The sequence below is a fragment of the Metopolophium dirhodum genome, chromosome 1 (genome assembly GCF_019925205.1).
Source record: "Metopolophium dirhodum isolate CAU chromosome 1, ASM1992520v1, whole genome shotgun sequence".
Taxonomy (NCBI): domain Eukaryota; kingdom Metazoa; phylum Arthropoda; class Insecta; order Hemiptera; family Aphididae; genus Metopolophium; species Metopolophium dirhodum.
This window is the reverse complement of record NC_083560.1, coordinates 145,067,326-145,091,926: the sequence shown is the minus strand read 5'-3', so window position 1 is coordinate 145,091,926 and position 24,601 is coordinate 145,067,326. Positions and strand designations below refer to the sequence as shown.

Here is a 24,601-nt window from a genome sequence, read left to right as displayed (position 1 = left end):
ATGCATTATTGACAACAGTTTGATACATCACTAATTTATATAACACTATGATATTTGCATTTATACATGATTCCAATAATTTCAATCGATTTAAATTATCACTGGATAATGTGATTCTGTTATTATTATGATATAAACTAACTGATTCAGATTTTGCACATATTTTATAATAAAAATTATTATCTAAATGTAACCGTTTAGAATGTTGAACAGTGGATAAAGAACGAACAATTATATTAAAAATATCATCAGTTATAAACTTATTCCATTGAAATACATTTAGTATTAGATATCGTTTAGTTACGTTACACATGAATAAAATAATAACAGATAAAGGTTGATCAACAAGGTATCCAATATAAATGTTTTTTTTATTCTGTTGATGTATGCTGAATATTGATTTAACTACTACGGCGTCCATTATGTGTGCAGTATCGATTTAATTATTGAATTCAAGATGATAATATTTTGGCTTATATTTCACACTAGTGGATCTTCTATGTATCTTCAATGTTTGACAGAGTTGACGTACCTATTGATTGATTTTTTATCGATTGAAATATATGTTCCAGTTTTAATTTAATTATTAGTACTTAAACAAATAAATAAAATACAGCATAGTCAACACTACTACACTGTAAAAACACAACTAAAATCAAATCTAAAAAAAGTCAAATATAGTGCATTGGATAACAGTTTAATCACATTACGAAAGTTAAAAGTGATTATTTAACTAATGATTTTTGTTTATTGATCAATATTTTTTAGATCAATAAACAGATAATAATTGATAACAATGCACAAACATGTATCAGGTCCGCAATCACAATTTTGATTTGACCACGCACATAAAGTAAAATGATTATTGTTTTTTTTCTGTTCCGCATTTAATAGCATAGCTTTTTAATTTTGATATTAATGTATAAAATTCAGCTAATTCCTTGAAATAAAAATGTGATGGATGAATTATACCCATTTTCTGAAATGACTCTTTCAATTTCTTTTAATAAGTCCATTGTAAATAATAACGGTTACTAATAAACTGATACAGATTAAGCTGTGCGTTATTATAATATAATATTATAAACAGTTATTACAAAATATAATAACCCGAAAATTGAAACATAATTTATTATAAAATTAAAAATTGCAGTTTATGAATAAAAAAACAGAAAAAAAACAAAAAAAATGTAGACTCATAGCCTAGTGGACTATGATACTGGGTGTAGTATTAACATACATACTTACCCTAAATTCAAATTTATCAAACTCTACACTCAACGCCTTAGCCCACTAGGCCATGAGTCTACAAGTTATTTAATTACTATTTGGGTATATAAGTTAAAATAAAAAAGTAAACAGTAAAAAACTTGGATAGTAAGCACCCGCAAATCGGATCGTTCAAGGGGGAAAGTCGTGGATAACCGTTTTTAAATCTCCCTGTAACAGTAAAAAACTGGGATAGTAAGCACCCACAAATCTGATCGTTCAAGGGGGAAAGTCGTGGATAACCGTTTTTAAATCTCCCTGTAACAGTAAAAAACTGGGATAGTAAGCACCCACAAATCTGATCGTTCAAGGGGGAAAGTCGTGGATAACCGTTTTTAAATCTCCCTGTAATTGTAAAAACTGGGATAGAACCTACAAATACTACCTACTCATATATTTACTAAAGGATATACACCAAATTGGACAACGGAAATATTTACAGTTTGAAAAGTTTTACAGACAAATCCAGTAACTTATCAACTAAAGGATGAATCAGGCAGTATAATTTTAGGTGGTTTTTATGAACAGGAAATTAAATTAACTGATTTTCCAAATACCATTCTCATTGAACATATTGTAAAAAAAGTTGGGAATAAAATGTTTGTTAAATGGTTAGGTTTTGATTCAAGTCAAAATTCATGGATAACATCATCAGATATTTTAAAATAATGTTTTTTTATGTATAATATTTATTTATTTATTTATTTATTTATTTTTTAATAAAATAAAATATCAGTTTTTTTTATTAAGTTGAATTAATTATTTCACATAATCTCCTGATCCTCATTAGTCTGTTTTGAAAACTATATATATATAATATATATATATATCTACAATCGATAAAAACAAAAAGCGTCATCTAGTGGTAAATAAATCAATGAAAATAATAATACTGCTGTATTTTGTTCCGCTAGATAACGCTTTTAAACTGAGTCATTAAGTTTATAGTGACCATAAGCTAAAGTATTTATCCCGTCATCCATTATATAACGTCTATCATCGTTTGCACTTAGAACAAGTTTGCTCATTGTTTTCGAATGAACAACATGTTTATTTGATTGGATAAAATTCATTTTTCTATGAGTTTGTTCATCCTTGAGAGTTTTATGGTTTATAAAAGCGTTTAGTATATTCATATAATTGTTAAATTGCGTGTGATTTTTAATTATATATTTCTTTACGCCTTTTGCTTTTTTTTTCTCAGCGCCATCTATAGTTTTATAAGCATATAATTTCGGTCTTAATGAAACGAATTCTTTAATTATAATTCCTTCCATTTCATCTTTAAAGAACCCTGGTTGATTTTTATGAATTTCACTAAAGCAACAATGGTCTTTAGGATAATTAGATGTGTCAAAATATGGTAATAAACTATTTTTTAAATCGTCAAAAAAATTTGTTGTTTGGATAGCATATATCAGGGAATCAGTATCCGAATATAAAGAACTAATTTTAGTACCATACCTTTTCTTCATTACATTATAATGGAAGTCATACATAAATGTTTTCGAAACGTCTAAAATTGCAAATCCTACATAAATTGCCTTGTCGAATTTAATTGTTTCCTTATGCTGATGAATGGCCATGAGATTCTTAGAATATATAGTTCTGTCTTTAAAACTAGTTTTCGCCATTAATTTCCTTGCTTTTTGTTCTGAAGAAACCAGTTTTATAGAAGTTCTTGTTCGAACATTCTCCATACATTTACCAAAAACGCTATTAATTAGCAACTTCCAGAAATCCTTCTCAAACTCGTTTTTAGCTTGTACTCTCATAGATGTACATAATTATATGTATGATGCCATCCATTTACTTTGAGAAAAACGGATAGCTCGATGAATTTTTACTACTTTAAGACCGTGAGAAATTTCTTGTTTTAAATTTTTGTAATGTACAATATAGTTTTTTTTCGGTGATAAAGTAGTTAACAATTTCACAACTTTCGAATTTGGTGGACATTCGTTAAACGGTAAAAACGGGAAATCATTATGATAATTATGTAGATGTTTAGGATACTCAATATCAACTTCTAATATATATCCGACTTCTGAATCATCAGCAATTTTAGTTACATCTATGTTGAGATCGTCAACCCATTCAAAATCTTTAAAAGGTAATTCTGTTAACATAGACTTCCCATACAAATTCACACAATCGAGATATGTAATCCATGTGATCGGTTCATTTGCATTATAGTCCAATCCTTCGATATTTGGTATGTTTGCCTTAACATATCTTTTGGTTGATTGGCATATCCCGCCTCTAATTGATTTTTCGAAGAAAAGCAACATGTTATACTCCTTTAACCTTGATAATTTGACCTTGGTATACTTCAGCATACAGTCAAAAGCAAACCCGGGAGCAGTCATATAATGAGCAGGATCTAGTTCGAGCGTAGATAAACATAAGTCTCTAAAATTTTCGAACACATCGGCTAGTATGCTAACATCAGTTTTTAAATAAAGATCGCTATATTCACCTAAAGTCTTTATATCAAATGTATGCCATACATTTTTAGCATGTATATAATCTTCATCACTAATTTTCTCGTCTGTTAAAGAGTTATAAAATTCTAGCTTTGATGGCAGAAATGTATCATCTAATTTACTCCAATTATCGACATATTCATAAGGGAAGACTCCTTTTCGTGTAACTAAATCTAGTGCTTCCGCAGAAAATAGCACTTTAACATTTTAAAATATTTCTTATTCAAATAAGTTTTATTCGATCGATTATCAAACTTAGATAGTATTGAATATTTAAAACATTTACCATCGTTATTTTTTACATTTATAATTGCTCTTTTCTTTTATATATTCAGGTAGATCTAGATACGTTCCTCCTCTGAGAGGATTCACTGTATTAATTTTCAATTGTAATACATCTATAGTTTTAAGGGACCACCCAGATCCTTTCGCTAAAAACTGGTCTTGTTCAGATAATAATTTATTGAACATTCCATTTAGTAATTTATTGAAATTGGATGAATTACACGCAAGTGTATTAGAAGTTTTGAAAGCTATGTCCCGAACTTCTTGAGTGAGTATTCTTTCGTATACGCTATCCACATGTAAATTAAATTTTATAGATGATTGTAAACATGATTCTTTTAACTTTAAAATTAATTTATCTCTAACATAGTTAAAAAAAAGCGTGTAGTCTATAAAATGTAAAGTATTCTTAATCAAAAATGTTTTTGAACATTTCTTAAATCTCTCGATTTCAAATAAACCTTCATCAGAAGATGACATCCGCTCTTGTTTTGTAACCGTTTTTCTTTTCATTATGAAACTGAAAAAATTGATTAAATAAAAAAAAACATAGGTAAAAGCAATCATAATTGTCGACGCCAGATAATGCGTTAAATTTAATTGTTAATTGTCGCCACCGTATCGCCATATATCCCTCCACCGTCCGGCTCACATACACACTCGCACGCACACCTGAGCATTGTTTATTTTTATTTTTATATTGTTCTAGAGATTATATTTTATGTAGATTAGGCCACGACGCGGTATCGGTCACATAGGCCGCCGCAAATGAACCAGTACGGTTTTTCGTAGTGTAATCGAAACAGCCATTATTACGTGCACAAATCGCCGTTTTTACAAATTAAATTATAGTTGTTTTTTGTCGGCACGAATTGCCAGTGTATTATATTATTGTAGGCGCAAATCGCCACGTAAACTGTTATTATATTATTGTAGGCGCAAATCGCCACGTAAACTATTATTATATTATTGTCAAGGCGCAAATCGCCACGTAAATTAGTATTATGTTGTTGTCAAGGCGCGAATCGCCAAAATTATTATTGTTATTATATTTTTTTATCTTGTGTGTGTGTGAAACTTTATTTTCATTATATAGCTAGGACCAGCTGGCCAGACTGCGCTCCACAACTGTGAGTTATTTTATCATTATATCTTTGTCATATTAATTATTATCGTGCCGGAAGGGCCGTATAAATATTATATTTTATCTTGGTCGTAAGGGCCACCGATTAATTATTTATATTATACTTTTTTTATAAACTATATTATTGTGTTGCTGTGATTCTAATATAGCTACATTATTATTGATATCGTGAATTATACAGCAACTAATTATTTACTTGAAACGTGTTACCTTTTATTATTAGTTTTCTTTTAAGCACACACTCACACAAATACACACATACACACCGCATTCATATTACGTAGCTCGTCGGTATTCGTGAGGCGATCCCGACCGCTGCCGACTGAGTTACTCACACACAAACACACCATAGGTCATAGTGTACAAGAGTCGGTAGGTGATTAGTGGTGCGCGCGAAGTATATCTGGTGTCCGGGCATACTTGATAATATTTTTAGTACCCGGCGGATTCAATAATATTGTAAATTTATTATAACATCAACTTCTTTTTTTTTTAAATCTTATGCAAGCAATTCAGAATATTGTTTTCAAAATATAATAAAAGTATTAATTCTAAATTATTACAAAGAAAAAAAGAATTGGTTAATATAATAAGAAATTACTCAGATTCTAATTCTCTTAACCGATTGTTTAGTTCTGTTAACCGGCACTGAAGATCTGCTTTACATTCACTTGAATATTTTTCGAAACTATTATGTTCATTTATCAATTTATTTTTAAAAACTGTTTTTTTCTTAATACAATCATTAATTTTTGTAAATACTTTTTGAAATGCTTTCCGTTTCTCGATACAATAGCGTTTATTGTCACGCACCTGCTGTTCTACTTCTAGAATTCTGCTTTTAACTACGTTTATTTCTGAGTTCATGATTCTGAAAATTACATAGAATTTCAAAACTAACTGTTAATTGATACGTTTTTTTAAATCTAAACCACTTTTCCTAACATTTTTATTACATTAGTTTTATTTGAACGATTATCAAACTTATCCAGAATTGATGATATAAAACATTTATTATTCTTCAACAGATATTATATACACAGGAATGATATATTTTATAATTTATTACAATATCATTCGATATATTTTTATAATATAAAATAATAAATAATAACAAAATAATTTATTTGTAAAAACAAATTTTATTTTTTGAAAAAACTGAATATTATCAATATTTGTCTAATTGTTCATACAACTCACTAAGACCTTTCTGTATATTTTTTTCACAAAGAAACGCTGTATAATTTGAATTTTTATAATTATTTATCATCATTTGTTTTTCTTCTTCTAATATTGCTCTTGTCTTGTCGTTTTCAATCTCGCTTTCAGAATCTTTATATTTATTTCTCTCAAGTTTTTTCTGAAAGTGACTTTGATTTCATCCATGCCGAGGTTGTTTTCGTCACGTTGTTGTAATATGGAGTTGATTTTTTCCAAGATAAGTGACGACTCCATTTTTTTTTTTTTGTTTTTTTTTATTCTAGAAAAATTGAATAGAAATAAAATAATGTACAATAATAATAATAATTTATTATTTTATTTTATATTTAACTCTTTTATATAAGAAAAAATTGTGTTAATCATAATTTACTAACATGTTTAACACTTAAAAGCTATGGTTCTCCTTGAGAAAATAATAATATTTCTGTTTTTACAACATATTTCCAAGTAAGGACTACTCTTTCTGCTAATTTCCCTACGACTCCGCCTCTACTTCTTAATTTGTTGACCACTAGACCAATTCCAGTGGCTTCTAAAAGTTCTATAGTCATCGGTAGTTTCGAAAGTTTGTATACACATTCATATATTTGTTCGTTGTCACAGGCCTCATCAGCTCTTACGATTTTTCTGGCGTAATGATTAATCACTCTGACTGACCTATATATATATATATATATATTTATATAAATGTTTCTTTATTAGGTTAGTTCACATATAAATGCTTATATTATTTTATGAAACCAAGTATAATATAAGCATTTATATCAAAATAAAAATTAACTATGATGGTAGATCGTGTATAAATTATAGTTTTCAATGATTATATTTAGTTTGCAGAAATTAACAAATAATTTAATAATAACGTAAATGAAAAAAAACAATACTATATTATAAACTATAAAAAAAGAAAATTACATTGAATACCTATATACATAAATATAAACTTATAATATTATTACTAATTATTCATAACAAATTTAAAAAAAAAAATTTTAACCTGATCTAAATCTTTCACGCTTAGATTCTGCTGTTGTAATAAAATCTAACCTTTTACCGAAACAGTGTTCTCGCTTACGAAAATTTGTAACATATAAATCACTATATTTTTTACATATATCCATTTTTTCTTCTCTTAATAAAACTAATTTTGCGTTTAAATCTTTTATATAAGAAAAATTTGGGTTAGAGTTTGTTCTACTTAAATAAATAATGAATTTCAGGTTTTTAATTTTTTTTTTGAGATCTTTATATTCATATCTTTCTTTAATCTTATTTTCATCAATCATCTTCGTTAAGGTTACAATTTGTTCTCCATAATATTGAATTTGTTCATTACAAAAATCATATGAATGCCAAAAATTCATTATCTGTAATTTTTGACTAAATACATTAGTATAAAATATAAAATATTATATAAATCTAATTATTAAAGCGATTATTTATAAAACAACGAATGTACGTATATACGTATATATAATAATAACTAATTATATTATTCAAAGCTAAATAAAAAAACTTTAAAAATTAGACAATATAGCATTTATATCATAAAAAATAAAATTTTAGTTGCTAGTGAAGCTACGTCACACGATAATAGAAAAAAACGTGATAATTTATATGTTAGTTAATAGTAGATAGGGCGATTGTAACTATCGTAGAGTTCGTACGGTAACATTACGTTGTCACGAAAGCAACTACGTGTTTACTATCAACGTGCGACAGCAGCTTTCGAATAATCTTAACGTAAAAGCAATAAAAAAAACATTATAGAAAAAATAATTTAAATTTATATATGTGTATAATATACGTTTTAGGATATATTTTATACAGTCATTAAACATTATTGAATATTTTAATATAATAAAAAAAATTTTTTATATTAAAACATTTTACGTAAGATAATATTACACGTGTAATACAACAATCACGTTATCTATAACAAATATTTATAATCAGCTATAGTATTTTAACATTGATAAAAACAAGGTATCGTGCAACAACTACTAGATAACGGTATCTATAGTAATTATCATGAAAGAGATTGACTATTAAAGATTTTTGAGGTTAGGTAATAATTATCAATATTATTGATGAATGATAAGCCCGATGTTCTATCTTATCTATGTAAATCTATGATAGTATGGTACATCAGTTATCTTCTATACTGTGGACGTGGTGTAATTATAACGTATTATTGTTACTTGATCATAACTTAACAAAAAAAAAGAAAACAGCTTATATTATAGTAGTGACTAAAAGTGAGAGTTGAGAAACCGTCTTTCAACTACTTCTATTTTAATGTTTTTATTTTAAATAATCTATGAAAAAAAATTTTTAAGTCTAAACACTTAATACCCATAGTAATATTATAAAACTGTATTATCATTACAACAATAAATTGTTATTATTCTATTTTATTTTTTAAAAAAAAGAAGTATAATGTTAAATTTAATAAATAACAATAAAAAAAAAAATAGTACTTACATAGCTTGTAGAAATTGAGGTACTTTTTCTAAGTATGATGGCTGGTCTATTTGTTAGAGTTGTTTTGACAATCTTTTGACTGGCTGTTGAAGATGTTTGGTAAACTGCTGGCTGGCTGTTGTTTTGGCGAAGAAGACTGTTCTGCTGCTGGCTGCTCTTGGAACTGCTGTTGCTTGAACTGATGACGATAAGCTAAGAAATTCTGGGTTTTATACCCGAAAATAACCCTCTCTTCTCTCATTAGAATTTTTTTGTGATGGATTTAAACATTTCAACTTATTTTACATCCTGTTTTAATATTAAAATGGCATTGACATTAAGTAAATGTGAAAACATTTGACTGAGCAGGTTATATTAGCAGCAATTTAGATTCATATAATATAATTGGTTTTTGAGAATGAATGTATACATTCTAAGCATTGACATTTAGTAAATGTGAAAACATTTGGCTGGACAGGTTATGTTAGCAACAATTAAAATTCATATAATGTAATTGGTTTTTGAGAATGAATGTATACATTCTAATTTATTTTAAATCCTGTTTGTAATAATTTAAATTCATGTAATGTAATTTGCTGTTGTATATGAACATGTTTCAGCACCCATCTAAGGTAAGGTTATTGTAGAAATTTATTCAAGGAGGGTATTGACCATGGTAAAAGGTGAATGTCATAAACATTTGGCTGGGATAGGTTATGTTAGCGTCAATTTAAAGTCATATAATGTGATTTTGTTGTTGTACCTGTATGTTCATGTTTTAGCAGGTTTCTATAATGTAAGGCTATGACCGTTTGTATAATTAATTATTGAAGTAGTGGTAAAAATCTGTGTATAAAAGACAGAGGGAATTCTCTAATATTCACCAGTCTTCAAGATTTCATCCCAGGACAAGAAGCTCAGTTCAACAGAAATACTACCAAAATAAAAAGGCGTAGCGTACAATTGCTTCAACTGATTCAGAGGTTAGTAACTACTTAGTAAATATCTTATAACCATAGCAAATTGGAGGCCGGTCGTAACACCACTCAACGCTATGGTTATAATTCTTAAAATAATTTATTAAATGACTGATTATAACATAGTATATTGGAAGTGTGTCGTAACATTACTCAACGCTTTGGGTATAATTCTTGGGACATAGAAAAAATATATAATGGAAAAAAAAAACAGTAAAAAATAATATACTATGTTTTATGTTTCACAGAATGAACATTTTAGCAAATCAATTGATATAAGACCGTCTTTTTCAAAAACGTTCTGCAGAAAAAACAAGTGTTAAAAAACCTATGAAAAAGAAGCAGAATAAAATGGTAATAAAAATAATATTTTTTCCTAATGATAGCATAAATAATTTATTTTTTTTATAGAATGCATCATACAGAGATAATATCAGCGAACGCTTGAGATCAGAAGATTTTGATGTTGAAGTATTTAATTCGCTAACATTCAGACAAGGAGATGGCGTTGTGACAATAAAGACGCCTTTTGAAGAAAAAGGAAAGGATCTTTGGGTGCTAAGTCATTATAAGGTTACTAACATCGAGAATGTACCAGTAAAGGACAGGTAAATACATTGGTTTAAATTAAAAAAACTATTGCTGAATCTGTTTTTTTACTGATTTTATTTACTTTATTTACTTTTGTTTTTAAATAAAACAATTTGTTGTAATAGATGGAAGTTCAGTGAAGCTACTGTTAGATTGTACACGACCGACGAATCAAAAGATCAAACACTTCATACTGGTCTTAATGAGACAATGCAAATTATATTTGATAAATTACTAACCGATCCAAAGCGTCAAACTATTAAAAGCAAGACGGTTGTTTGATTATTATACGGAAAAATGAGTTTCATTTAATAAAACAAAATATTATTATACATGTATGTTTTTATTTGTTCAATACTCAAAGGTCTTGGAAAACATAAACCTATAAACTATATAGTATGTCTGAGAAAAAAATTTCTAATTGAAACATTGCTATCAATTCTGTACTATCAAAATTTAATCTACTTATTTACTAAAAACATAAAATTTGAAACTAAAACGCATTAAAACTATTCTTTATGATTAAAGGTAACATGTAATTTAAGAAAAAAAAGCAAGTTTATTATTGAATAAAAAGTTTTTATTTTTTAAATAAATAATTATTAAACATATTTATATATTTTATATTATTAGATCTTGTAAAATCATATCGGACAATGTGTTAAAATGAAATTGTAATATTTCATATAAAAATGATGTGTCATCGTTCTGTAAATGATTATAATAATTAAAATCATAGTTTTGAATATATTGGTTGGTAAATTCGTTCCTTTGGCAAGTGGATGGCAGACCACGGACATCATTTTTAATTAGGTCATATGCAGTATTGAAAGTAATTTGATAATTTGCTAAACGTTTTTGCTTGTCTACCACATACAAATCAATCAAATTCTGTAATTGACGAAGCCGGTACAAATCTACGTGTGTCAAGGTAATATATTCCTCGTTTAGATGTAGGGTAATTGAACTCTGTTTGACATTAATTGAATATGAAAAGGAATCGGTAATCTTTACACGCCTCACCCTGGTATTTAGGTTATTAATAATTGAATTGTAATTAGATTCAGACATCAGTGTGAACCATTCTTCTAAACTTAATGTAATAATTTTCTTTGAAAGTTTACATTCTAATAATAAAATAATTGAAATCTGCTTATTAATTAGTAATCCAACTGTAATACTTTTCTTGTTAAAAGCTCGGATGTCGAATGTAGACTTACAGACAATTATTGGTGGACTCATAATGAAGTTTTTTTTTTGCTAAAAAAGTACACAATAAAAAGTAGGATATAACTGTTAGGAGTTATACATTGGACTGTTAGTTTTTTCCTTTGCAGTCATATTATATACTAAAAATTCGGATAAAAAAAAAAAATGCAAAAAATGTGAACGTACAGTTAGCCAATTAGTGCATACTAGAGAGGGAATTTACATATACTTACTAACCTGATACCTGAAAAACATTTTAAATTATTATATACGCACTAACCCGCTAGGCTATACGTCCACGAGATATTAAATCGAATAATAAAACATTTAAGATAAAACATTCAATTTTTTTTTTATTTTTTTTTTTTATTCAATACAGCAAATATTAAAAACAGTATATTATATAAAAAAAAACATGATTTAACAAATGGTGTCGTACGAACCGGTTTCACAATTACAAATAACTTCGGTTTTACAATATTTACTTAAGACTTTTTGAACAATTTGATTACCTTTCATTAATAATACATATAAACATTTTGGTGAGAATCGGGTATGTTCTATAAAACAATTATCATCGATTTCAAAACTATGTAGAATTACTCCACACCAATGACATTGAACTGCGTCATCGAGATTGATATAGTAAAATCCACATTCTGAGAGCTTGTACTTATTCTGGCCGGTATTTGAAGGAAAACTTTTAAAAGATCGTAACCTAGATACAAATGCAGAGAATTCTGGATACGCTGGCGTTGAATTGAATCGTATTTGATCGACCAATGACTGGACATCGTTTGCGCATTTTTGAAAATTCATTTTTGAAGAAATTAAATAGCTTATACAATTTAATAAAACTTTGAGAAAATAAAGAAAAATGAGACACGACTTGAGTGAACGATGGATCATTAGTAACTGAATATGAAAAAATAATCAGCAATCAGCTTATAACTTAAAATTATTGTAAATAATAAATAATGTTTTTATCATTATTAAAAAAATCAGTGTAACCAACATGAGTAAAAATGAAATACAGTACATTTTTTCGAGGTAAAATTTACTAACAATCAGTGTGAAATGTGTTACACGGTAAATCTGAGTGCTCCAAGGGGGACATTCCCCCTTGAAAAAAAATGTTTACCGTGGAAAAGCTGGCTGTGAACATACAAATATATACTACTGATATATCAGGATTAGAATAAATAAACAAATTGTTGTAAAATTAAAAAAATAATAATAAATTCAACATATTATAAAAATTGAAAATCAACCCGTTGTATAAAACAAATTCAATTTAAATAAAAAAAAAATTAAAAAAATCAACCCAATAGATTACATAAACAAATCGTTATAACATTTTAAAAATAATAATAATAAAATCAACCTATTATAAAAATTGAAAATCAACCCGTTTTATAAAACAAATACATCAGAAATTCAAATAAAAACAAAATTAAAAATCAATCCATTAGCTACCTAAATTATGACATAAAAAACATTATTTGACGTAAAAATCGACTATTTTTAAAATTAAAACTAACAACTCTGAGATTAACAAATTAAGAATGGAAAATTTTAAAACACGGATCTGGGCACAGTTTTCCCCTTATTATCAATGCATGTGTCACATACGAATTGAGTATTTTTCCGGACCTTCTTTGTATGGCAAAGTCTACACCTTTTTCTGATATCAACTTTTTTAACTACGTGTATATTTGTAATACGAGTTAAAGGATTTGGGGTGTGTGCAGTATGTCCAATTAATTCGCTGGCAACCTTCCTTCTAAATTCTAAATGTGGCATATTTTTAACATTACTGTTATATAAATGGTTCCCGTTCCATAGACAAATATCCATTACGTGGAAAAAAACTTTAACATACCAGCGCATACTTTTTCTTGGTATTGGATAGTAGCTGATCATTTGGTCTATTCTATCAATTCCGGACATTTTAGTATTGTAGTCAACTACCATATTTGGTTTCAATTTGCTTCGCCCAAATTTATCAACTACATTTTCAAAATCGAGTTTATGTTTGGATGATATCATGCTTACATCCCTCGTATCTCTCCATTTTATTACGTGTATATTTCCCTTTTGGGCGTGACTCATTTCACCTTTTTTCAATTTAGAGTTCAAAACTTCTTTAGAGTTATCTTTTCTATTTTTACGCATCGTTCCCACGACTGTGATTTTACTATCATAAAAATTCTGGACTAATTGATCACCATTGTAAAAATTATCCATGTACAAAGTGTGCCCTTTACCTAAATAATTTTGCATTAATTTAGTAACAATACCAATAGTTACTCAATTCTCTTCTATAATTGTTCCTTTTCCCTTGTAAATTATAAATTTCAATAAAAAACCATCAGATGAACAAAGTTCATAAAACTTTATGCCATATTTATGGACTTTACTAGGTATGTATTGCCGAAAGCTTAGCTTTCCTCTCCATAACATCATAGATTCGTCCAAAGACAAATTTTGTTTCGGATAATATTTCATTTGGATATTATTTATCACACGTTTTGTTACATTATCTATTTTATGTAGATGGTCAGATATGTCCGCTGATCTAGGGTCGTAAAAGCATACAAATCTTAAAATGAGTTCATAACGATGACGACTAATTGTTTTTCCGAAAATTGGGTGAAAATCTAGTTCGAACTTAGACCAGTAAGTACCTAGAGACGGAAATTTCAAGTATCCCATTATAATACTGAGACTAAGATATTTTTTTAGTTCGTCAACATCATTATCATGCCACCTATTAAGATTTGAATATCGGCTATGTCCTTTATTAATCACACTATTTGCTCTTAGATTTATCCACGTAACAATATGTTTAAATAGTTCGCAATCAAAAATAGATTATAATAACTGAAAGGTTCGGAATTTGGTACATTACACCGTAAGCCAGGAATCCCGGTGAAATCAACAAACTCGGGTTCGGTATTTATATCAAAATTCCAGAATTTTCTAATCAATACCATTTTCCACAGAATTACTGTCAGAGTGTTCACTTTCAGATTCATTACCTGGTGGCAGATACTCTTCAGAACTACTGTAATCATCCTCGTCAATGTATGAATCAAAACGGTAATTTAATATTTCATTGATTTGTTCAGGATCCATGTTTTGACGTTTTTTTACTTGCAAACGATTTTGAGGATACAGGCTTTTTAGTTCCTATAAACCACCCACAATGTAAGGGACACTTACATTGTGACCTGCAAGCCACACCACGTGTTAGCCCGAAGGCTAAGTCGGTGGAACTTGCAGGGTTTTGGTACACGCAGGGAAAATGAATTCCTCAGATTTATTTAAAGAGGGGAAAAAGAAACAAAAAATTAATATGGTTAATAAAATAATAAACGTAAAGTTTTAGGGTAATTATGGGGATATATTTCACATGGTTGTAATAAATAATATAATATATAAGTTAAATATAATAATAATAGTGGCTCCCGCTCACAACGATACAATGTAGTATTATATAATTTGGCCTATACATTTTTCGTATAATATAAAGCAAGGCACATGGCAAATATAGGGATATTGATATCTGGGAGTAAATACAAGGAACAAACGAACCCACGGATCGGCCCACGAGATTTGGCAGAGTATATATTATTTTCTAAATTTGACACCGCCAACCATAGGGTCACTGTCCGGCATATCGCGAAGAATGGTAAGTACGGGAGAGCAAAATTGTCGTATTCTCGAACTTCTCGTAAAATTTCGGATTGACCTCAACGATCCAATTTGTGCTCCTGTCCCTAGGCCCACTCTTGAATACAGGCTTGATCACTTCCTTGTTCACCGTCTCGTCAATTCCTAGCTCTGGGTTTTGCGTCAGGATGTCGTGTTGTGTCTGGTCTTCAAACCTCGTATCAGAGCTAACACCACGGATAATCACCCTCGGCCATCGTAGGCAGTCCTCTTTGAAAGATGATTCAATACGTCCAGGGTCTCCTTATCTGAAGGCTTTAGGATGGTCTTGCCCGATTTGGTGGTGATAGTATGGCACTTTGGTCTAGAATTTTTTGCCACCACCTGGTTTCAAATAAGGTCGCGTACTTCAGTTTCTGTTTTGCCGGGTGTCTCGTTTAGGATGAAGGACGGTAGGTGTTCGACCTGACGGGTCTCTTTAATCCTTTTATTTCTCGTTGTTGCTCAGGATCTCGAGCGTTCCGCATTTCTATCTACTGTTCTGCTTGGCTTCCTCCTGGCCACCACAGCAAATGTGGGAGCCGCATCGGTACTCATTTGTTCTACAGGTGCGTTCTGCCACGTGGGTGCCGTCTCCATGGACCTCATGGCCTCCTTCTCCGCGTATCTGGTTACAACCGCCTCCAGGGTCTGCTCATGAGCCGCCTCTCTGAGGTGTAACTCCGTCCCGAATTGCGCAGCAGCTGCCCCTACGCAAATCTCAGCAGATCTTCTAGCCTCCTCTAATTGGCTGGACAATTGCAAGTTCGATACCACCATATCATGCACCGCCGTGTCCAAAGACTTGAGCTTTTCAAACATGGTGCGCTGGGTTTCCACAGGCATACATGTCTATTTCGTGGCCGCTACCTCAAGGGTGTACCGGATCCACTTGATAGTTTCTCTGGCCAGTGGCGCTGGGTCTGGTGATGCTCTGAGTTTCTTGTGCCCAGAGACTCCCCTGGGGACGGCGGTGACCTCAATAGTAGTTGGCTTGTGCCCTGTGATTCGTTCTCATCAGTGTTGCCATAATAATTCTTTATTTACTTATTAACACTTTTACAAATTATAATAATGTAGAAATAGAAATATAAAATAAAATTAAGTACAATAAATAATTTTCATGAACAATGTACTTTGATGTAACAGATAGCACTCGTAATAATCTCCTTTTAGCCCATGTTCAGCAAATCATCTATTAAATGTTCGTTTTGGTTGCATATTTGTGAGGTAACTTCTTCAGGAGAGTGGATAGGCGTGAAACTGTTGTGTGAGTTATTATATGTATATGTTACGGGTGAAGTACAAAAACGGTTAGTGTACATATTACCCGGGTAATGTGAACCTCATCCATACGAACAGTGTAATGTATACATTATCCACCTTAAATATGTAGTATCCAATCAATTTATACATTATCCAGTGTGCTGTGGATAATGTATTCGTATAACTATAATCGTAAACCTATAACTTCGGTACAACATGACCAACGCATCACACTTAAAATGGTACAGATTATACAAAGTCTTTCTAGTAGCAAAAACCAAATTATACTAATTCAAAAAAAAATTATTTATTATTATTACTATTAAACTATAAATTATATATTTGAACAATTTTACTATTTACCTAATTAAAATTTAAAAGCGAAATACAATTATTTATAAGAACAATTTGAGTTTGGATGACATTTAGAATTACAAAGTATTCCCCCGGATTTGCATTTACATTTATTTGTTAAGCATTTAGTTTTACATAAACACTTCTTAAAACCTTGACCACCGGAAAAAGATTGTTCATTAGCTATTTCACGCAAAGATTTTTTTGTGGCTAAAACTTCTAAAATATCTATTAATGGTTCAGAGCATACAGTGAATTGATTTCTGGAATAAAGTTGATGAAGAGTGCCATTTTTATTACCGAGTTCGTAATATTGATTATCACTTATAGACACAACCGCAAAGAGTATATTCTGTGGATCACCCTTACTTCTGTCTACTTCTGGTAGTTTGACTCTAACTGTGTCGCCAACATTGCATGGTGGGAATTTGTTGATGGATCTGAACTTCATTTTTTTTGCTTGTTGCTCAAGCGATAATTTTGAATTGCTTCTCTCATTTTCTATGGTGTTCTGAAACATTTTTAATAAAAATAAATAACATTTTTTCCTAAATAAAACTTGTTTTGTAATAATTACTTTTTTATCACATAAACCACAAATAGATGTTTGTTCATTACCAAGAATACAGCCACACGATTCACAGCAATTAGATACAGTACTGTCCTGTTAAGAAAAAAATTAGAAGTGATTAAATCTGGTATAACGACTATATATTTCCAACAATTTACCTCTTTATCGGAAACACTATGATTTTCTCTTTGTTCATAGTTTGACACAACACTTTGCAATATTTCTTCCAATTCTTGTTCAGTGGTAATTTTTCCACTGTTTCAGCTGGTAGAAAAGATGATGACAAACCAATTTTCACATCAGTACCAAACATGGCCATGTATGGAGATCTTTTAATGCCATCGTGGTAGGCCCTATTTTTCATTAGCTGTACAAATCGAAGTCCCTCTGACCATGATTTACAGTTATTTGTTTTCATCCATGTTATCAACATGTTTTGTATGTCTTGGTTTGCTCTCTCGACACTTTCTTGTGACTGACTGTGGCGTGGCTTTCCGTGAACGATTTTCAGTGTGTCCCACATTTCTTTTAAGTCTTCTATTATTTTATTTACAAACTCGCGGCCATTGTCAGATTGTAATATCATCGGAGCTCCGAAAATACAAAATATGTCGATAAGGTGTTTTGCAACTTCTTCTGCTCTCTTTGTTTTTAAGGGTCTTAGTTGAACGAATTTAGTAAGGTGATCCTGATATACCATAATAAACCGGAACTCTCCATCCCCCTGCGACTGCATATCAATCAGGTCCACTGGGCACCTACTATTCATTTCCGAAAACACCATTGGTTTAATCACTAGACCCTTGTTTTTAGATTTTTGTTTAGATTGACACGATTCGCAAAACTTTAAGTCAATAGACACTGCTTCTTGTGTTATATTTTTATACTTTTTTTTAACTTCAGCATTCATGCGGTGTTTTCCACCATGCCCAATACTCAAATGTACATCGTGTAGCACATCATAGATATTTTCATTAGTAATATAGTACAAAATGTTTGTATTACCTTCCAACAATGGCAATATTAATTTATCTTCTTCTCCAATAGTAATGAGGTCGTATCTTTTCAAAATTCGATATGCCTTGTTACTTTTTATTCCACTTGATCTCACATTTTTAATTTCCGAAACTATTTCGTTATACTTAACTGCCGATAAATAAACTGAATTATTATTATTATTATTTTTTTCATTAACTATTTTATAAAAACATTCATAAAATTTTTCGCGTGAAGTCATTTTAAAAACCTATTATATGTACGACGCGTGTATTAAGACGAACTAGCACTGTACTAAATATTATTGCGTGTGTTTCTTCATAAACATTTATCTACAATCGTTATTTTCTCATATACATTTTATCAAAGTACTTTACCCACTCAGTCGTAGATAATGTGTAAAATACCCGAGTAAAGTACGAAATAAACGTTTTATAAATAGTATTTTTACTTTATCCAATAGGTACAGGTAGTGTACACATTACCCGGATAATGTGAACACTAACCATATTTTGTACTTTACCCGTAACATATATAATGACGGACTGGAGTAATTAGAAAATGCAGTCTGAGGACGAGACGTAATTGAAGTGTTTGAAGTCGGTGTTTGATTTTGAGGTGTCGGATTTTCATTTAAAATGTCATCAATCACATCTGATACTTTTTTTTTAAACATTCTCATCTGTTTATCGGTCATGGCGTTAATATCAGGTAATAAACTAAGAAGGTACATTCTTCTAGGATCTTCTCCACACATTTTGGTTTTCTTCTTTTTCACAAAATCAATAAAACTTTGGTCAGCTTGACTAAGTTCACTCTTTCGTTTCTTGGTACATTTTGTTTGTTCTTCAGGACTACGAACTTCATGGTTTTTACTTGTGATTTTGTCACTAAAGTATTTTTCTTGTTGAACGAGATCTTCATCTTGGTCTTCAGTGTCGCTTTGTTCATTATTTTCTAATAAAATGTCGTGATCTGGGGTATGTTACGTCCCAACCGACATCGATATATACATCAACGCAGTAATGAAATACGTGATGTACTAGGTATGATGAATGTTTATTAACGTAGTACAAAAATACAATGTTATAATATATAGTGTAAAAGAGTGGTGTTACGACTCTTTAAGATAGAATATAAACTGTGAGTGGTGTTACGACCTGACTCTGAATGTCCCTAACCGTCTGAAGAGCTCTTGTCCTGGGCTTCTATATATATGATTGTGTCCTTTGGAGTGGGTGGTTGTAGTAGTGGCCAAGCTCGGTCATGAGACAGAGTTCAGGTCTCGTATTTGGTATGCTGGTCGACTCATATTCTGCGTATGGGCGTTGGCTTTCCAGGAAAGATACGTATGTGACGGCACCTTCTATAGTTTAATTGTTTTCTCTACGATTTTGCAACGACCTCCGCATATTATACTATACTAATTGCCTTATTAGTTATAGTGTCAAATATTATTAGAAACGTGCGGCGCGCTGTACATAGTTAATATATGATTAATTAATACGTGGGTACGTAACAGGTAGGAATAAGAAGATTTCCTGAAGTAGAAATCAGTGCTAGGTTTTACATATGGTAAAAGAAATTGCAAATCTTTATTTAAATAGTACGGCCTCTTTGATTTTCTAGCAGATCCACTAGGTGCTGATTTATTAGTTCTGACAAAGACAGTTCTTAGGTTTTTCCATTTTTCTTTACAAAATGTAACTAAAAAATAAAAAATAAAACATTAATTATTTACTTTTATACTTCAAGAGGAAATGTATAAACTAAAAATCAATGAAAACTTTGTTTACATTAGGTACCTGGCAACAGGATCTACTTATTCCAGCCTAGCATTTTATTTTGCTCGAGGTGCTAACACAATAAATCAAATCATTTCGGAAACTACAAAAAAAATATGGGAATGTTTAGTTAACGAATACATGCCAATACCAACTCAAGAAAAATGGATGAGTATAGCTAATCAGTATTACAGATTATGGAATTTACCAAATTGTGTAGGACCTATAGATGGAAAACACATAAGAATACAAAAAGTTCCAAATACAGGGTCGACTAATTTCAATTATAAGACATACCATTCAATTGTTTTAATGGCCTGCAGTGATGCTGATGGAAACATCATCATGATAGAAACTGGTTTCGCAGGTAGAAATAGTGATGGTGGTATTTTTCGAGCATCAAGAATGGGTCATTGGCTTGAAAGAGATGGTTTGAATTTGCCAAAATTCGTAGCCGACGAAGCGTTTTCTTTGAAAAAAAATTTAATGAGACCAAACCCACGGAGAACATTAACAAATAAAATACGAATATTTAACTACAGACTCAGTAGAGGTAGAAAAACTGTCGAGTGTTCGTTTGGCATGATGTCACAAAAATTTCAAGTATTGATGTCACCAATACGATGCACTAACGAAACTACCGTAAACAATATAATACGATCAGTATGTATCCTCCACAATTTCATACGTAAAAGGGAAGGTCGGCAGTATATACCTTCCATTGATTTTGATATAAATAATCCAGAAGACTTCCAAGTACCCAACGAGTTTATCAGGGATAGCCAAGATCAAAATGAGTTGCCGAGGACACAAACGGCGAGTGATCTCAGAGAATATTTGTCTTCATATTTTGTTAAACCTTATGCATCACTGCCATAGCAGTGGAATAACTGTGTATAGCTATAATATTATAATATTATAGTTATAATATATATATTTTTAACATTACTATATATATAAATTGATAAAATGATAATATCTAATATTCATAACCTAATGTTTAAAAAATAATATTTAATAATAATTAAATAAAGTCTATATGAGTCGTTATAATTATTTATAGATTTTTCTATTACAGTGTTACACATGGATATTTTATTAATAGAATTTCAAATAGAAAATAAACAATAATACATTAACGGATTACCTAAATATTAATAAGTATACATTATTACCTATCTCCGTTATATTATTATTTCGTTTGAAGTGAGTAAAATGTAATTACTATAATTGTTCATATCTATAATGATTTACTAATATATACTTTTAAAATAATGTAATAAAATAAATAATATAATACAATTTATAATCTAATTTTTTACTATATATCTTATATCTTATAATTATAAAAATAAAATACAAATATTATTACCTGTCTGTTTGACTTCTTCTGCTACCTTTGACCAGGCCCTTTTCTGTAATGTCCCTTCTAGCGTATTCAGGTATTTTGAAGTTATATAAGCATGGATATTGCTCTACAGCTTCAACTAGTTTTATAGTTAAGTTTTCTTCTTTTGTTTTTGCCATATCGTCAGTGATATTTGCCAAATAATAATATAATTAATTATGATATTACAAAAGTCAAGTGGTTGACTAGGCAACTTTTATCAAGCGACTGACAGCACTAGTCGCGCGTGATTAGTTGCTTTCGTGTCGCGTCGCAGTCACGTCGCATCGCGTCGGTGGGATGTCTCCGATATCTTAACCCGTGTTTTATTAAACAAACGATTATCGCACGATATTTATTTATAATCGCGTTGCGTTGCGTCGCCCTAGTGGGACGAGGGCCTTAGCCTTAGGCTAGTGGTCATAACTAGCGCAAACCACAGCCCCAGTGAGTCCAACTCCAGAGGCCCGTGATGTTGTTGGGCCTCAGCACCGGGTACTAACCTTGCGGCAGTGGGGGTCCCCGGTCCCGCTGTACGGGTTTCTGGTCGTGACTGATATTTAAATCTGTGACGACCCCTACCCCGGTCGGTGATTGACTCAGGCAGCATGGGGTCGTCGGGCCCTTCCCAGCCGAAGCTGGGCCTTGTGCTGACGTAGGACGATGTAGTCCTACATGATGAGTTGGGCGTCCTGTTCTGCTTCCTCCCGAAGCTGAATTCTCTCTTCGAGCCGGATGTTTTCTTTTCTGATAAGCGCCTCTCTTGCGATTTTTTCTAGGGCCGACCACGATGACCTGGAAGTAGCAAAGGCTGAGCATTCGCACGGCCACACCACCCCGTATCTTTGGAGTGAAGACTGGAGTCTTGATGGAGGTCATCAAATTTCGGGCATGCGTACAGCTTGTGTTCAGCTGTTTCATCAATGTGGCCGCAGCTGCGATGTGGTGAGTCGGCGAGATTGAAATAGTTAAGTTTTCCGTTGAAATCTTCGTGACCGGTGACTAACTGGGCTGTGTAGTGGTCAAAGGTGATTGGAGTCTGTATCCTGGTTCTGATGTCTGGCAGGAACTCATGGGTCCATCGTCCCTTGGTGGAGCCATCCCAGAGACCTTGCCATTGCTCTATTAGAATTGATTCAGAGTCTGATTTTGGCATGCCGTTGTTTAATCTAATCGCAGATTCTATGTGCAAGAATATCGGTGGTGTGCCCGCGAGGACTTGGAGGGCCCTCGTTGACACCGTGTTGTAAGCCCCGGTGACAGCGTGGAGCACCCTTCTCTGTGCGGACTTCATCTTATTCCTGGTGTTTGCACTTGGTACGGACGGGTACCAAATCTTTGATCCATAAAGTATTCTCGGGATGTAAATAAGAAGTGAAAGTGCTGCTGATGCGCCCCATTTTGATTTCCTTACGGACTTGAGCCGGGAGAAGACATCCGTACTGGATTCTAGGAGCTTCATTGCGTGGCTGTGGAAGTTGAAACCTTCGCTGAGGTGTAGACCGAGGTACTTAGTCTCCGGCACTGATCTTGTGCGTCCGCCGTCGAAGGACGCAGTAAAACCCGGGACGAGAACACTCTTAAGTGGGACCATCACCGACTTTTCTTTCGAGAAGTTCAATCCTCTGCGATTAGACCAGGCTGCGATCGTTTCTAGGGCCGACTCAGTCTTCCTGATGACATCTTGCCTAGTGTTGCCCACCACCAGAAGGGCTATGTCATCGGCGTATGCCACTAGTTTTGTGTCGTCTGGGTAAACATCTTTGAAAAGTGGGTCCATCGTAATATTCCAGAGCCTCGGGCCAAACTTAGAGCCTTTGGGCAGCCTCTGGTGAGTTTGACAGTTCGCTCTGAACCACCAACTCTATATGTAGCTGATCTGTCGGTTAGATAGCTCATAGCGATGGATATGACAGTTGGACTACACCGAAGTGAGCGCATATCCTCAATTAACATGGGCCAACGAACGTTATCGAATGCGCCGCTTATGTCTAAGAAGCCACCAAGTACGTGACGTCCATTTTGACTTATCCACTCCTTAACCTCGTCTAAGGCAGTTGATGTGGATTTTCTCGGTCTAAAACCTTCTTTTATCCGGTCTTTATCCTTGCTCTTGAGGAGTACGACTATCCTAGCGTCCTTCCACGGGTCCGGGAACGTTGCAGACCTTAAGCATTTGTTGACTAGGCGCAGCATGTTATTGCACAGTGCTGGCCAGGCCGCTTTGATTATTTTCACCGACAGACCACCTACCCCCGGAGCGCTGTTCCTTTGCTTCTTGACGATTGTAGTCAGCTCATCGGACGTGATCTGTGGTGAGTCGGAACCTATCTGATTCACGGACTGAATTCTCTGGTCTAGTACGGATGTTGGGATCAACTCATCCAACATGTAGCTGATAGTGTCGCTGGTTCTGGACGTGTAGGAGCCATCACGCTTCCGCAGAACTGACGGGATCGCTTGCTCACTCATTCTCTTTATGAGCCACTTCGTAAGTTTACCTCATGTTTTACCCGTTAGGAGGGGTTCATCAGCGAATTTCTGCCATATCAATTTCTTGGCTTTTTGTATAGTGTTCACGTGCTTGTTTCTCGCCAACCTGAAAGACTCTCTGGATTCCAGAGTATTTAGCCGGAGCATAGATCTATGTGCGTCTTTGAGTTCGCGACGTTAATTAGTGACATCAGCATGGGGGACGGTTGGCTTTATTTGCAGAGGACTTCGGTAAAAGCTGTTCGCAGGCCGCTTTTAAGCTTTGCGAGATATGTTCCGCTGAACCGTTGATGGAGCCGTCGCATCGTGTCGTTTCAAGCGCATTGTTGACTGCTTCAAATGAATTGCTGCTTGTTGATCTTATTATCTAAGTATCTGACATTCGGAGAGA

At 32.2% G+C, this 24,601-nt stretch overlaps 3 protein-coding genes and 1 pseudogene across 3 annotated transcripts in view; 3 read left to right on the top strand and 1 right to left on the bottom strand.

Moving 5' to 3' along the window:
- The window catches only part of LOC132935731 (uncharacterized), a 165,753-nt gene that overhangs the window by 55,836 nt on the left and 85,316 nt on the right, over positions 1-24,601 (top strand). The window lies entirely within an intron of this gene.
- Positions 10,115-10,768, top strand: LOC132936974 (uncharacterized; annotated as a pseudogene).
- On the bottom strand, positions 17,017-17,430 carry LOC132934353 (uncharacterized). Its single transcript, XM_061000661.1, has one exon. It carries the CDS (start codon positions 17,428-17,430, stop codon positions 17,017-17,019), a length of 414 nt encoding a protein of 137 aa, XP_060856644.1.
- On the top strand, positions 20,472-21,209 carry LOC132934545 (uncharacterized). The gene has a single exon (XM_061000862.1). The coding sequence runs from the start codon at positions 20,472-20,474 to the stop codon at positions 21,207-21,209; it is 738 nt and encodes a 245-aa protein (XP_060856845.1).